The sequence below is a fragment of the Scleropages formosus genome, chromosome 12 (assembly GCF_900964775.1).
Source record: "Scleropages formosus chromosome 12, fSclFor1.1, whole genome shotgun sequence".
Classification (NCBI taxonomy): domain Eukaryota; kingdom Metazoa; phylum Chordata; class Actinopteri; order Osteoglossiformes; family Osteoglossidae; genus Scleropages; species Scleropages formosus.
The window spans coordinates 12,539,125-12,554,094 of record NC_041817.1 but is presented as its reverse complement, the minus strand read 5'-3'; the positions used below and the strand labels follow the sequence as shown (position 1 = coordinate 12,554,094).

At 50.5% G+C, this 14,970-nt stretch overlaps 1 protein-coding gene across 4 annotated transcripts in view; it reads right to left on the bottom strand.

Annotated features, from left to right (window-relative positions):
• The window catches only part of itsn1 (intersectin 1 (SH3 domain protein)), a 44,664-nt gene that overhangs the window by 12,874 nt on the left and 16,820 nt on the right, over positions 1 to 14,970 (bottom strand). For 3 of the 4 annotated variants that reach the window (XM_018758453.2, XM_018758479.2, XM_018758470.2), the window contains 21 exons: positions 14,453 to 14,516; positions 14,097 to 14,234; positions 13,880 to 13,992; positions 13,524 to 13,786; positions 13,275 to 13,424; positions 12,904 to 13,044; positions 12,726 to 12,813; positions 12,448 to 12,587; positions 7,992 to 8,134; positions 7,656 to 7,873; positions 7,447 to 7,568; positions 7,084 to 7,098; positions 6,478 to 6,797; positions 5,393 to 5,552; positions 5,101 to 5,306; positions 4,887 to 4,969; positions 4,325 to 4,491; positions 3,816 to 3,861; positions 3,402 to 3,523; positions 3,018 to 3,141; positions 441 to 632 (listed from right to left, as the gene is read on the bottom strand). In XM_018758453.2, the coding sequence (XP_018613969.2) occupies positions 441 to 632; positions 3,018 to 3,141; positions 3,402 to 3,523; positions 3,816 to 3,861; positions 4,325 to 4,491; positions 4,887 to 4,969; positions 5,101 to 5,306; positions 5,393 to 5,552; positions 6,478 to 6,797; positions 7,084 to 7,098; positions 7,447 to 7,568; positions 7,656 to 7,873; positions 7,992 to 8,134; positions 12,448 to 12,587; positions 12,726 to 12,813; positions 12,904 to 13,044; positions 13,275 to 13,424; positions 13,524 to 13,786; positions 13,880 to 13,992; positions 14,097 to 14,234; positions 14,453 to 14,516 (3,015 nt within the window). The remainder of the gene's footprint in view (positions 1 to 440; positions 633 to 3,017; positions 3,142 to 3,401; positions 3,524 to 3,815; positions 3,862 to 4,324; positions 4,492 to 4,886; positions 4,970 to 5,100; positions 5,307 to 5,392; positions 5,553 to 6,477; positions 6,798 to 7,083; positions 7,099 to 7,446; positions 7,569 to 7,655; positions 7,874 to 7,991; positions 8,135 to 12,447; positions 12,588 to 12,725; positions 12,814 to 12,903; positions 13,045 to 13,274; positions 13,425 to 13,523; positions 13,787 to 13,879; positions 13,993 to 14,096; positions 14,235 to 14,452; positions 14,517 to 14,970) is intronic. The other variant, XM_018758461.2, reaches the window with a different exon arrangement.

Genomic DNA, 14,970 nt, shown 5'->3' with positions numbered 1-14,970 from the left:
CTGAAGAGTAAAAAGAAAACGTAAGAAAAAAAAAAAAAAAACTGCAAATATACAAGCTAGGAGAAACCAAATGAGTTTTGGCAGACATGTTCACCGCACAGCACGATGAAAACGTGACAGAGGTTTCACATGCTACGCCAAGGGGAACGAGGCGTCTGACAAACGGGAAACAATGGTCATGTGGCAAGACTAGACACACAGCACACTCGAACCAACTGAAGGCTTCTTCACGATACACGCTGAAAGGTCCTCAAAGAGGCCCGGTAGGGAGAGCGGGCTCCGGCTACCAGCACACAAGTGCTTTCTACCTCTGAGCGCCAGGGCCCGGATACAGGGCGCTGCTTTCAGGTGTCTGCACACACATCTTTCCCCGCGCCAGCCACGTGTTCGCATGTTGCTCAGGGAGGGTGGGTGGTGGGTCGGGGGGTTCAGCTACTCACATTGCTGGCTGGGGTCCGTGTCTGTGGTCAGCTTGACGTAGTTGGAAGGAAAGAGGCCGACCGCACCGTTGAGCTCTCCCTTCCACCAGTCAGGGTCCTCCTTGCTGAGCACATTGATGATTTGGCCCTTGGAAAAGGCCAGCTCGTCGTCGTTCTGCGCGGTGTAGTCGTACATGCCGATCACCTGACACACTGAAAGAAGACAGAGGTGCCAGGTGCCGATCAGGTCTGAGCAGGAGGCAACCAAGCAGTGACCAACACTCACCACCAGTTACTTTTGAAGGGTTACAAAAGTTTACAGCCCCAGTGCAAAGTATCCAGGGTCCACACTGCACTGACGAGAAAATCGTAGCGCCTTGCAAAAGTGTTTGGATGCTGCATGTTTCCAAATGTTGCCGGACTACACGTGATATGGTCACATCGTTATACGGGTAGTGTTTTTACTGCAGTTGTGTGCTCGCACTGAAAATATTCAAAGCCAAAAAAGAAGCTGCAGAAATTTAAAAAAAAACATCCAGAACTGAAATATGCTGTTTGTAGAAACATCCAGACCCCACACCTTAATACTTGGACCTATGCATCTTTGCAATCACAGCTTTGAGTCTATTGGGTTAAGTGTCTACTCTTAACACACTGGTCAGGAGTAATTTGTGCCCTTGACATGTTTGATTCGGTTCCTTGGACAGTGCTTGTGGACTGCAATTTTCCGAGCATGCCGCACATCCTCAGTGAGGCTGAGGTCAGGACTTTGACTGGGCCACTCCAGGACATTCACCTTCTTGGTTCTGAGCCTGTCCAGTGTTGTTTTGGCATAGTGCTCGAGATCATAGTTTTGCTATTTTAAAAAAAAAATAAAAATTCCCCTCAAGCCTCAGTTTGCAAAACGAAAGCGGTTCACTTGTCGCATTTCCCTGAACCGTGCACCACCCAAGAAACATGGTAGTGCAGCAGATAAGTTTGTGAGCTGCGCGTTTGGGCATATGTTCAAATCTAGCTCTGTGCTCATAATCCAAAAACATGTATCTTCTGTTAAAGAAAAAGAAAAATTCAACTCAACAGCACACACTCCTTTTCCCTGTGTGCCAAACATCACCCTGTCACTTCAGATAAGACTACCCTGCTTACAGCATAATGTGGCCACCACCACACTGCATTGCAGGGACGTTGTTTTCAAGTTATTGCGCAATGCAAAAGTAAACACAGCCAAGCACAGACTTGCATTGTGGCAAAAAGTTCCATCTTTATCTCATCAGACCCAAAGCACCTTTTCCCACATCTTTGCTACATCACTTGGGTGCTGCCTGAAAAATTCCATTTGAGATATTTCTTCTTCAGTAGGGGTTCCTTAACTTAACTGTGGACGGTCCCAAGCCAGGCTGAGGAAGGAGGAGGGTTGGGCATGGGACTAGCTACCCCACACACTACAGAAACGCCAACAAGGAAACTTCATGACATCTCAGCTCTTACGGATGCCTGGAGAACCCTTGTTGGTGGCCTGTGCTCCAGGAGGGGTGGAAGGCATAAGCTGAATAAGGAAGGTCTCCTTCTTGCCACTTTCCCCATACAGGCCGACGTTATGCCGAACCCTGTAGCTCCACTGGCGTGATTTCTGGCCTCTGAGGGAAGCTCCCCGAGAGGTTTTCTTCTGATGACCAGTTACGTATGACAGCTTTTTCTGTGCAGCCTCTAAGGTGGTTTGATGCAGCGTCCACATTTTCATCATTAATTCAGCAGGGCTCACTGGGGTGTGAATACAAATAATTGTTTGTACCCTTTTTCTTCTCTGTTAATTTGTACCTCTCTGCCTTCCTTAGGATGGATGGTCTGTGATGTTCATTTGCATGTTCTATCTTCACATTCACTGGCTGACAGTACCTTCGCAGGGTTTTTGATCGAGTACAAGAGGGTGGTTCCTTCACGGTTTCGCAGGCGGTAGCCAAAGATAACGGAAATAGATATCCTCATGGAAATGTCTTTCACCTGTGCGCTTTCAGTCAACAGCGGACAGGGTCTGAATACTTATGCTAACAGTAAATCTCCATTTTTGATTTCATCTACAATATCTGAAAACACATCATTTTGGCTTTAAACATTTTCCAGTCAAGGATGTGACTTTGCAATAAAGATACTAACTAGACATTTACATTTATTCATTTAGCTGACGCTTATCTCCAAAATAACTTACAATGTTAAGGTTACAATTATTTACCCATTTATACAGTTGGGTAATTTTACTGGAGCAATTCAGGGTAAGTACCTTGCTCAAGGGTACTACAGCCAGAAATCGAACCTGCGACCTTTGGATCCAAAGGCAGTAACTTTAACCACTACGCTACCAGCTGTCCCAGACAAAGATGAATCTGTTAAATTTGTATTCCAACAACATTGAAAGATGTACCGTATGCAGAGCCTTATCGCTTTTGTATAACACTGCAAACCAGAAAACTCTAAAAATTACACCAGAGGTTGCCACCCCTAAAAAAAAATCCCCAACAAATCCAGGAGGGTGAAATGAAAACTGTTCCAAGCCGCTACACCCTCAGTGACAAAAGTAATTTGCTGGGCCTTTCCCGATACCTGTGTTGGGCACCTGTGGTTTGGACGGCACCGGCTCCGTGGGCGTGGTCTTGCTGGTGCTCGGACTCAGCAGCTTCACATAGTTGGCTGGGAACCAACCAATTTGCCGCTTCTTCCCTCTGGCCTGGAGAGCAGATGCGGTCACTCAGGAGGAGGAGTCACATGCATGCGGGCAGAGCCTCAGCGCTACGTTGCACACAATCATGGTAATAATATCTGACAGCATCTTGTGGAGACTGCATTGTTGTTTGTCTTAGTTTAACTTCATGCTGTTTACTGTAATTCATTAATGTGCTTTTTTCAATTATTCTTAAATATAGAAAAATAAACGTCAGAGTGGCAAGACGGAACACAAATGTTGTACGGCGGTTAGTCATGTCAAACCTGCAGCTCCCCCTCCCACCAGCCCCCTGGGTTCTTCTTCCTTATGAGTATGAGTTGTCCGGGCGCCAGCGTAAGCTGCTCCGCCCCCGTAGCAGTGTAAGGGGCGATAACCTGGGCAATTTCTGGATTCAAGGATGGAAGGGGAGGGGTGGGGTGGTCAGAGAACAGCAGAGAAAGCACACACCAGTATACATTTAGACATCAATCTGCACGCCAACTGTGGCACGGAACGAGATCCTAATGCCGGAACAAATCCAGCTGAACTTTGTACTTCACTGTTATGCTATACACCCTACTAGAGTTCTGACTGTTTCAAAGTCTTTCTATTGGCTGATAGAAGAAAACCTGCTGTACTTTGAGTCTTTATTTGTGACAGACATCACATGCAGCAGGTTCTGGGCTCCCATGGCTCACCTGGCTTCTTCCCCAGGCTCCCCGTCTTCCCAGCAGTTCCAAGGCCCTATGTGACAGTGATGGGGGGGGGGGGAGGAAAGGGTGTTCACTCACAGGTACATGCAGGTGATGTAGAAGCTCAGGTGACAAAGGGAACTTTCAGTAGAGCTGCTCAAAGATGGTCACTGATAGCTTCATGACTATGAAGAACCAGCACCCCTTTCTCAGACTGTACAGGAGATGTGCTTTGCCTTCACAACGTGTTTTATCAAATGATTTCTGAAGACATTTAGTCTCATGAAAATGACTCAGCATTGAGAGTGAACGGTGAATTTAGATAATATTCTCAACTTAAATATTCGATATTCCGAACCGCCCTCGGTTCTAGTCGTTTTACAAGCAGTTCAACGAGCAATGAACATAAACATTTTATGGAATGAAATAGACATCAAGAAAGAGCGGAGACTCCGTGTTCAAACAAACATGAGACATCGAGTCTGTGTTCTCCCAGCGGTTGTGCCAGGCACTACCTCGGACTCCCTGGGCCGCACATAGTTGGAGGGGAACACCCCACTCCTGTCGCCCACCACGCCGGTCCACCAGTCGCCTTCCTTCCTGGTGACCAAAATCACATCCCCCTGCTGGAAGGTGAGATCCCCCTGCTCGTTGCTCTCATATGTATACATCGCAATGTACTCTGGCAACAAGGATACACAAAGACAGTGGTCTCAGCAAGCAGTGACTTACATTTTATTCAGTTTTATGCATTTTAATCAACGCTTTTCTCCAAAGTGACTTACAACGTTAAGGTACAATTATTTACCCATTTTTACAGCTGAGTTATGTTACTGGAGCAATTTAGGGTAAGTACTTTGCTTCGGAGTAGTACAGCTGGAGGTGGGGATCAAACCTAGAACCTTTGGATCCAAAGGCAGCAGCTCCAACCACTACACCACCAACCAGCTGTCCCTTATGTGACTTGAAGGCTTTTACAAACAACTAGAAATGTAAGGAAACTCTAGCTGCTTTGGAAAAGGTAAGAGTGTAGGTGGAGTCCTGGCGTGGCCAAAATTAACAGCAAAGGACACTTACCTTCCCCAGATTCTGTGGGCTTGTTGGGGGAGGGTGTGGGCCTCTTCACACTTGGGGGGCTTTCAGATGAACCCGATTCAATACTGCAGAGTCAAGAATACAAGAGGCTCTAAGAACCAGGATCTTGTGCCAGGTACAGTACTTTACACGACCGCTACAATGCATTTCGAAAAAAACACTATCAGCGGACAGGAATGGCAGGTTGGACGCACACCTCATGGACTTGCGTACGGGGCCTGAAACCAGCTTGACGTAGGACTTCGGAAACCATCCCCGCTGGCCCTGGACCTCCCCAAACCACCACATATCCTGCTGCTCAAGCACCGTGATCACATCGTTCTTGTTGAAGTTCAGATGATTGTCCTTCTTGGCCCTCCATGGGTATAGAGCCTGTGCCTGGAGGCCCTCCACCTTCTCCCCCTACAGATGAGAGCAGGATCACCGTTACTGTACCAGTTCTGGATTTGGAGTAATGGGAAACGAGGCACCTGAGCCCCGCTGCTCACCTGGCCCAGAACGGGAGACGGCGAGGAGCCGGTGAGGGTGGCAGGGGTGAAGGCAGACCGCTGGCGCAGCTGTCCTGCACTAGGTACTGACAGTGAGGGCTGTGGAGGCCAAGCATCCCAGGCATCTCCCTCAGTCTTCTCTGCAGTGTTCGTTGGCCACCTGGAGCCAGGCCAAGAGGAAGATTCAGAGGCTGACCGCAGTCACAAATAAATACTAAGGGGACAGTTTCTCTCGTAAACCTTGTGGTGTCAAAATTTAGCAGTCACAGAAATTCTTAAGCATGGTAACTGGTAACATTTTTGTACTGGGTTTAAGGTTGTGTTCTGTGCTGTGGAATGTAAGAGCATTGTGGGAGAAACAGGCTGTACCAGGCACAAGGTCAGAGGTTGTCTGATAAAGGCAGGCTGCGGACACCAAGAGCATGTCATAAAAGGCTGATGGTCCTGCCTTGCCTGGAGCGAGGTCAGTTTAAGGTAAGTTGGATGATGGGGGTTGGATGGTTTGGCTTTAGGGTGAGGGTTTTGAGAACAAAAGAAGCGCAAAGTTATTAGGCAAAAAGGCGGCAAAACACCAAACACACCTGTTGGAACACCCTGTAATGAATTATGTATGAGCTTGGCAAATAAAGCAGGCAATAAAGACTGATTGGGGAGACACCCATCTGGGGTGCTCCCATCGGCCGATGTTGTTGTGAAAGTCTTTGTTTGTCTGAGTGTTTTTCTTTCAGCGTCTCCCATGGCCGAAACGGGAAAGGGAAAAATTTCTTCCACAACCTGAACTAGTTGCTTTCCTTGAAGCTATGAAAAGGCTAAATGGATGTTAAAATTTATCTATGTAGGCTAAGAAAAGCAATATAACGTTAAGCCACTTATACAAGTTACCAGTTCGTACAGCTGGGTAATTTTTGGTCGACCAATTCAGGGTGAGTGCCCTTCTCAAGCGTACTACATCTGGAGGTGCATTTTGAACCCGAGTCCCTTGAGCAGAAGGTGGCACTCTTACCTCTGCTCCACCTGCTGCCCTGCCTTTACGAATAAAGTTCCAGTGTTATGTTTACAATGTAAAGATGCTGAGCGGGACCCACGTGCTGCTGAAGTCGGCCCAGTTGCCGGAGGACGATGACGACGAAGACGAAGCCGGAGGAGGAGCGGCACCAGAGGAGGCTGGAGGTGCAGCTGACACCATCTCAGTGGGCGGTGCCTGGGTGGGTGTGGGTGTCGTAGCCGCTGTGCCCGCGTTACGGGCAGCTAGTTTTGGGGCAGAGACTGCGGCCGCCCCGGAACGAAGTGTGGCCGGGACCTCGGTTTCAGGGATCTTTTCCGCATAGTTGGCAGGGAACCAGCCGGTCTTTCCCTTCAGCTCCCCATCCAACCAGCCGGGTTCGCCCGTTTGAGATTCATTCACCTGTAAAACGGAGCAGGTCAGAGGTGAACAAAGGGAGGATGTACCATGCCAAATTGTTTATGACAGCATAAATGGCGCAGGCATTAAAGAGGGGAACCCCATTTTTAACCGCACAATTTCACGGCGTGGCATTTACATAACTGAAAAGGACAGTGCTAAACAATCACACGTCAATCCGCTTAAACCAAATAACGGAAAGGGTGTAACAAGGCACACGGAACGTAGCTGTGTGGAGCGAGGGTTGGCAGAGGGACGACGGGGAAGAGAGCAGACAGTGTGGACTTACCCACTCGCCCCGCACCTCCGATCGCACAGCACACAAGTGGAAGAGAACCAGGGTTAGTACCCACATGCCCTCTCAGCTACGGTGGCACAAAAGCACCCAACGCAGACCTCTACACAGTATCCTGCTTGTTCTGCTCCAAATATTCCCAGGGGCAAAACACATATGGATACATGTCAGCCAGACCTGCAGTATGTTGCCCAGACTACCTCCAGGACAAAGACACTTGGTCAACTCCATTCCAACAAATTTAGCTAACAGAGACAGAGACTAGCTCTTCCCTACAACTACTTGCGTCATAAACCGTTTGCTCGGCCACAGAGCGTCTGCAAACGACGAGCTTGCCATCGCACGTCCGGCACTCACCATGACGATGTCCCCGGGTTGGATGCTGATCTCGTCGTGGCTGCGAGCCTCGAAAGGGTAAAGAGCTCTGTAGAAGACCACCTTCACCTTGTCCTGGTTGAAACTACTCATCGGGGCCTTCTCTGTGGGGTGGGCCGGGGTGCAGGTATGAAGCACAGAAAACAAGCACACCTCCAGCACGCATTGTCACATGCACGCACGTCACACACCTGTGAGCCAAGGAGAGTCAGTTGATCGTTTGGCCGTCTCTGGCTGCTGCATGAAGAGCTGGTTCAGCTTGTCCTGCACCTCCTTCTTGCTGCGGCCGTCGTCCTCTGCTACACGCTTCATCCACAGCTGAGGCGGTGGCGTTGGGGTGGTAGTAGGACGATTATCTCCTCCCTCATCTTGCCACACACTTGGCACCCCATCTCCAGCCACATCCAACCTGGAGAGTGAAAGAAAAAGGCAGAGGACCCCATCATTCCACAGACACATAATCTGTCCCAACTGCATCCGTGTGTAAGAGTGATGTGCGCAAGACTGCGCCCCAGCTGAGCTCCAACCTGCCCTCCTGCACGTTTGCTGCCTTCGTCTCCTGCTCCCTGGGTCTTTGCTTCTCCTCCTGCTGCTCCTTTTCTGTCTGGATCTCTTCCCCTTGATCCTTTTGCTTCTGGTTCTGCTGCTTATTCTGCATCTCCTTCAGTTCCTGAAAGGATGGAGTGCAGGCAGGGCACAAGAGAAAGTAAACGAGGTGTGGTAAAGCAACAGAGCTGCACCACAAACAATTGCCCCGGTCCTCTGCAAGCGCTTGTGAACCAAGAAACGTTCTGTGTCTCCAAATGCGTGAACCATGCGCTGGGTTTGTTCCCCGCGAAACAGAACACTACGCCAGCAAACAGTGCGCAAGAGGAGCCTTTATTTTTTTTTTTTTTTTCTTTTTATCATGTTTGTTAGACAAGTCCAATTTCCCCATCAAGCATCCTGAGCACAGAATGTCAGGGAGAGGAACACTGAGGGTTTCTGGTCACCCTGCATGGACCTCAAAAGCTGAGGGCTGATATATCGCTACATCCTCTGTAAAGAGCCACGAAGCCCAGTGCACGGGATCACGAAGCCTCGTACCGACAGCTGTGCAGTTTGACGGGGGAAGAAACTCTTACGCATGTCCAGCACTCTGCCTAACAGGGCAACGGCCGGCCTTCGAGGTCCTGGGTATTTAAAGCACGACCTAGAATTACTCTTCCCTGCAGCCCACCGCCGGACAGAAGTGACCATAAGGCCAGCGGAAGGGGCAAACGGGCCGTTTATTTTGGAAATTCACGAATCGGCATTGTGAAACTAGCCCAAAAGGAGGGAAACACGGTCACGGAGCTCTAGGTTCACGTTTGCGTATACGCTGAATGGAAATGGCCAGAGGACGGAAAGCCGGTCCTTGAGATCTCACAGCCGCATTACACGGCATTACTTTGCGGCTCGCGACTCTACAGGCGTCGCCAAAACAGTTGCACATTCATCACTTTTTCCTTCATCGCTGCCGCCCTGTTTAACACAACCGAATATTGCAATCGCTTGGTACCACAAGGAAACAAAGAGACGTTAATTAGAACACCGGGGGACTACCGTCCTTTACATTTCACAGAACTGCGGTTATTTCTGAAGTTAAAGCTTCGAACTATTTGGTTAAGACCAGGGCAACAATCAGACAGCGAGCGCGATTCAGGTGTCCAGCGTTAGCACACACAGCGCTCACCCAGAACACAGCGCAGACATGCCGAAGTTGAGCGTGTGACAAGACCAGGCTGCCTGCATACTGTTAGCCAAAACCATTCGCGACCAGGTTAGACGTCCAGACTCATTCTGACCCACTGGCAGTCGGAGTAAAGGTGCGGAGGGGACTTCCTTTGCCACAGCTGCAAACCTGCACGCTGATTTATCGACTAATATTTCACACTCCAAATGCCATTAGAAAAAATTTCCAGAAACACTCTCGCACCCAGTGCCACATTTTCAGCTGTTACATCAAACAACCAAGAGATCAGTACTGTCATTATTTGCAGAGAGCAAATACTCCCTGTGAAACTGTTTTTGCATTCCAAATTTAACTCTCAACTACACCCTGGAATTTCGGTAATGATCGGAGGAAAAGCAAATAGCCCGTAAAGACTGAAACGGAAGGAATTAAATGCTACGAATAGCATCAGCGCACTCAGCTGAACACCGCTCCACTCCCTTTGCAATTATGTTCACATTTTACAGAATTTATTATATTGTAATATATTGCCTTTCATTGTATATATTGTAGGGGGCGCGGTGGCACAGTGGGTTGGACCGGGTCCTGCTCTCCGGTGGGTCTGGGGTTCGAGTCCCGCTTGGGGTGCCTTGCGACGGACTGGCGTCCCGTCCTGGGTGTGTCCCCTACGCCCTGTGTTACCGGGTTGGCTCCGGTTCCCTGCGACCCTGTATGGGACAAGCGGTTCTGAAAATGTGTGTGTGTGTATATATTGTAATATATCGTTGTAATATACAGGTGGTCCCCGATTTACGATTGTTCGACTTGCAATTTTTTCAACTTCGTGATGGTGAGCTGGCGATAGACAATCAACAGAAACCGCACTTCAGATTTTGAATTTAGATTTTCTCGCCGGCAAGCGATACGCGGTGCGATACTCTCTCGCGATTCTGGCCAAAGGCAGCGATCCGCATCTCGCAGTCTGTCACACGGAGGTGCGCGTTAGGCGTATTAAATGTATTTTCGACTTGCGACGGGATCACCTGAATTTTCTTTTTTTTTTTTTTTTTTAATGTAGCACCATGGTCCTGGAAGAACGTTGTTTCATTTCACTATATACTGTACCAGCTGTATATGGTTGAAATGACAATAAAGCCACTTTGACCGGTCGATGTTAAGCGGTGCAGCCTGCAATGCTATGGCGCCCCCTGTTGGGCCTGTGGGGGGGGGGGGGGGGGGGGGGGCTGTTTTTCTGCAGCCGGCCTGCAAACCGCAAAGCAGAGGGGTGCCGCTTGCTTTGAAAGAGCCTTCAAAGAGAGCCACAGGTGGGGGGCGGGGGCGGGGGCGGGGGCGGGGGGGTGGCAGAGCCGCACGGCTGGGGGTTCAAAGTCGTGACAGTGAGGGACACCTGCAGGTAGGAGCCCAAGTGCTGCAAACAGCTCAGGAGGGAAGACAAACATTGCAGCAGTGCCTCCTCCACTGGCCCCACATGCTGCAAGACACACAGAGAGGGCGCAGGGTCAAAGGTCAGGGTTCAGAAACACCACAGCTTTTACTACATCTCACAAGGCAGTAAAAACGATACACGTCCTGTAAGAGCAGCAGTTCGACATCTGAACGTATCGCTATTGTACCGCACATAAAGGTGAATGAATTCGTCCGTTTCCTAAAACGGTGTTGACAGAAACCCACAACGCTTACATTCTTGCATTTCGCGGATGCGTTTCTCGAAAGGAATTTAACTCCAGCACCAGGTTTTGCCCCGGGCGCTCCTCCATCCTGGAACCCGGCAACCGTCCTGGATCCCTCACCGTCCGCACCGTAACTCTACCTACTGCGTCACAGCTCGCCGCCAGTGAGTTCAGCAAACTCCTGCGTCATTCGGTTTGGCTTTGATTAGCTTAGCAAAAAACAGTCATCGACAACAAAGGGGGAGGGGGGTCTAGCGGCAGAGCCGGGAGGCGCGGATTGCCTGACGGCGGCTACCTGGTGCCCCCTACTCTCCTGCCACAGCAGCTCCAGGCACAGCCTCTCAACGCGGGCCGTGTGGCTCTGATAGAACAGCCCCAGGGCCTGGTGGCGTGGTGGCGGGACGGGCCCAAGGACCGCCGCCAGTTGGGGGACAGAGCGACAGAAACATGGTGAGAACAGAGAACAGGAGTGCGACAGCTCCAACTCTACCCTCCTTGGAGCCACCGCCCTTCCACAGGCCTCGATTCATAACTCGAACACCGCACACGAACAAAATGCGGACATGCTTCATTGTCAGGTCAGCACTAAGCATTTTTTTTCTCGAGAACATTCTACCATCAATAATTTTACTTATAATCTCACTAACAACGCGACCCTTGAGTTCGCCTAATTCATTAACTTTTTATTCCACTGGATAATTTCATTATTTTGCGCATTTCTGTCATATAAAGTATATCATACCTAGATGGACTATTTACAGTTATATACAAGGGATGGACAAAACAACACAAAAAACGTAACAAAATACTAATATCAAGAAGCAGGGCCACCCGTTGCCTTCGGAACAGCTTCGCTCCTTCTAGGAATACCGCCATGCAAATCCCAAACTGCGTGTAGAGGGATATTGAACAATTCTTTCAAAAGAAAAGCCTCCAGTTCTTTTAGGGGTGAAAGAGGTGAAGATTTGCTTTGCTCTGCTGCTTTCCTTGAATCCAACGCTTAGAATAGAAGCGAAACATCAGGGAACCCAAAAAGGTCAGCGGCAAACCCATCGACCAGTCATGACTGTCCACCTACTACGGCCACCTGATAACAGGCTACATACAAGGACCCTGTTCGCAAACCCTCTTCCCCCATTTTTTGATGGTGCCACCTCAAGTGGCGGCAAAACATTCATATAAAAACATAAGGTTAAAAAAAAAAAAAAAATGCCAAGCTCGCTGCTTACCTAAAAAAAAAATCAGCCACACATTTTGTGTGCGCGTCCATTCAGCGACTTGTCCTCCTCTAAACAGCAGTTCCCTTTGCTGTCTTTTTGCAGTGAGTTAATGCTTGCCTCCAGGGTATGGAAATTAGGATCAGAATCCATACCCTCCAAGCCTGTGCTGCCAAAAAGTTCCATGTTTTCACTCAGCATTTCCATCCGCAGTAGAGCCATCGTCCTCTACCTCCACCTCCCTTTCTTCGTTCTAAGAGACAAGAGCACTGTCCGCTTCTGTCCTCCTCTCCTTTCCCATGTGCGCCTCCCTCCTTTTGTTCCAAGTGCCCGTCTGCCCGTCTCTCCACCTCATCGCACCTCAGCACCCCGGGGGACCTACCTTAAGCTGGTTGTTGAACATGTCGATCTCCAGCAGTTTGGAGCGGGTCTCTTTCTCTACTACGTCCAGCTGCTCTCTAAGCTTCTGTCGGGTGGATTCCTTTGCCTCCAGGGCTTTGCGCAGGCTCGCCAGTGTGTCCCCTGAGCAGCATTGAAACGGTGGTGGTGGGGGTGGGGGTTGGGGGGTAACGAGAACAGGGGACCAAAACCAGAACCTCAGCGAGTCACAGAAACATAGGGGTGGTGCGACCCGAGTGTCCCCCCGATAACACGACTTACTGTGGAGGCTGTTCTGCTGCACCTGCTTCAGCTGCTCGTTCAGACACTGCTTCTCTGGGATAAGACGACCCAGCCACTGCTGGGATTCCTGGAGACGCACAGCACCAGATCAGAAGTCTGAGAGAGCACGGCGCCGCGCTGCAGGGCTACCGGCGGACCCCCGGCGCTGCCGCCGTACCTGGAGTTGTTGCTGCAGGTTTGTGATCTCAGCGATGCGCAGCTCCCGGGCCTTGTTCGTGCTCTCAATCTCGTGCCGCTGGGCAGACAGGCGGAACCTGATGTCCTGCAGCTTTCCCTCCAGCTGCTGTTTCTTGTCATTCTACAGGACGGGGACCATCAAGTGAGAAATGGTTGGCCGTTACTGCAAAACTTAGAATAACCCCTCCTCGGAGAATCTCGATCTCTCCGAGTGTTTCGGAAGCTTCTGGTGCGCTAACGCTTTGGGGTCTTTACATCAAAGCAATTCCCCAGGACTCCAGATTGCACCCAGGGGTCTTTATTCCCTTTTCAGTCGCTCTCAGAAACTCCCGGCAGGCCGCGCATGCTTACCAGCGCCTCCAGCTCAAACTCCAAGGTCTTCTTCCTGGCCTTGAGCAGCACCATGTCCTCCTGCTGCCGGTTCCGGTGCGTGAGCAGCTCCTGGCGCCGAGCACGCTCCCACTCTAGCTGCCGCTGTCGCTCCTGCTCCCGCTTGGCCGCCTTCAGAACAGGGCACAGCCATGGAGGAACAGAACCGTACGGGGCATCCTGCGTGGCACGCACAAACAGCCACACGCACTCAATCTAAACCTCCCTCACCTCCCTTCTCTCTATCTCCTTGCGCCTCTCCTCCTCTCGCTGCCTCTCCAGTTCACGCTGCTTCTCCAGCTGCTTCTCCAGCTCCTGCTGCCTGCGCCTCTCCTGCTCTTGGCGCTCCCGCTCCCGCCGCTCCTGCTCCTGCCGCTCCAGAGCTGCCAGGCGCTCCTGCTCTTTGCGCTGCTGCTCCAGGAGGGCCTGCCGCCGCTTCTCCAGCTCCAGACTGCCCCGCTCAAAGTTCTCCCGCTTCTTGTCTTCAAACGTTACTGCGAGGGAGAAGGGGTCGAGCACGTGAGCGCGTGATGCGACTTGCATGTGCGGAACGACACAACGATCGAGAAACCTCGGTGACCCCTGACCTGGCAGCTTCCTGTCAGCGCTCTGCTGATCCTCCTCCTCCGGCTCCTCCGGTCCACGCTGGTCGGGTATGTGCAGGCTGGCCACGGCAATCCCGCTGCCTGAGCGACCCCTCCTGTTGGAAGGCCACAGCAACACTTCTAACATATCTAGTGGAAGACAGGAGGACCGGACTCGCTGCTATCAGAGACGACAAAGGGTACGAAAGAGTCAGCGCACCTGAAGGTAGGGGGGATGAAGTCAGGAGGCAGGCTGGGAGGCAGCGGCAGGCCTGACATAGCCATATCGATCAGATGCATAGCCAGAATGAACTCTTCCGCTGTCAGCTTACCATCCTGATCAATGTCTGACAAATTCCTGTGGAGCAGTGAACCAAAACAAAGATGTTTAAGCTCAAACAAGGCTACAAACCAGCAGGGCGCTCGGGCTGGCTGTGCGGAGCTGGGCTCAGGACAGCAGATTTGGAATGCTGAGATTGAAACTTTTACCATGAGCATTTGGTTCATTTCAGCCAGAGGGGTAATTTCTTCATATGCAGTGAAAACGTCATATCTCATTTATACTGTATATCTCACCATATTGTCGCCAGCTGGGCTTGTGGTAAACTACTTTGCATCAGAATTGTTCTAGCTTGCGGTCCTAAAAGGAAGAAAAAACTTAGTTAATTTTCATTGCCAACTGAAGCAATTCCGGACGGACTTTGGACCGTAAGCCTGCCCCCGTTCACCCACTGCTTTGCATTCCATCTGGTTCGGCGACTATACGTTGGACTTCGCGCCCGTCGCAATGGTTAATTTGAGCGCGTTCCAACGACAAGCCGACCCGATGAAAAGCCAACCTAAATGTGCAGAATGTGAGAATGTCGTCAGATTCCAGGACGCTGCCTAGGAAGAAGTTGCTGTAGGGACTGACTCAAATGTTCCCATGATTCCTGTGCTCCAGGAGCTTCTCCTTGCTGGGTAATGGAACCCACCGATGCGACATTAACGGAAGAAACGGTAACATTCGCCGGTCACACGGCGTGGTGGCAACAGACAGCACAGGTCTACTTCAAGATGTCAGATGAATTTCCACACCTTCAGCTCCTCAGCTG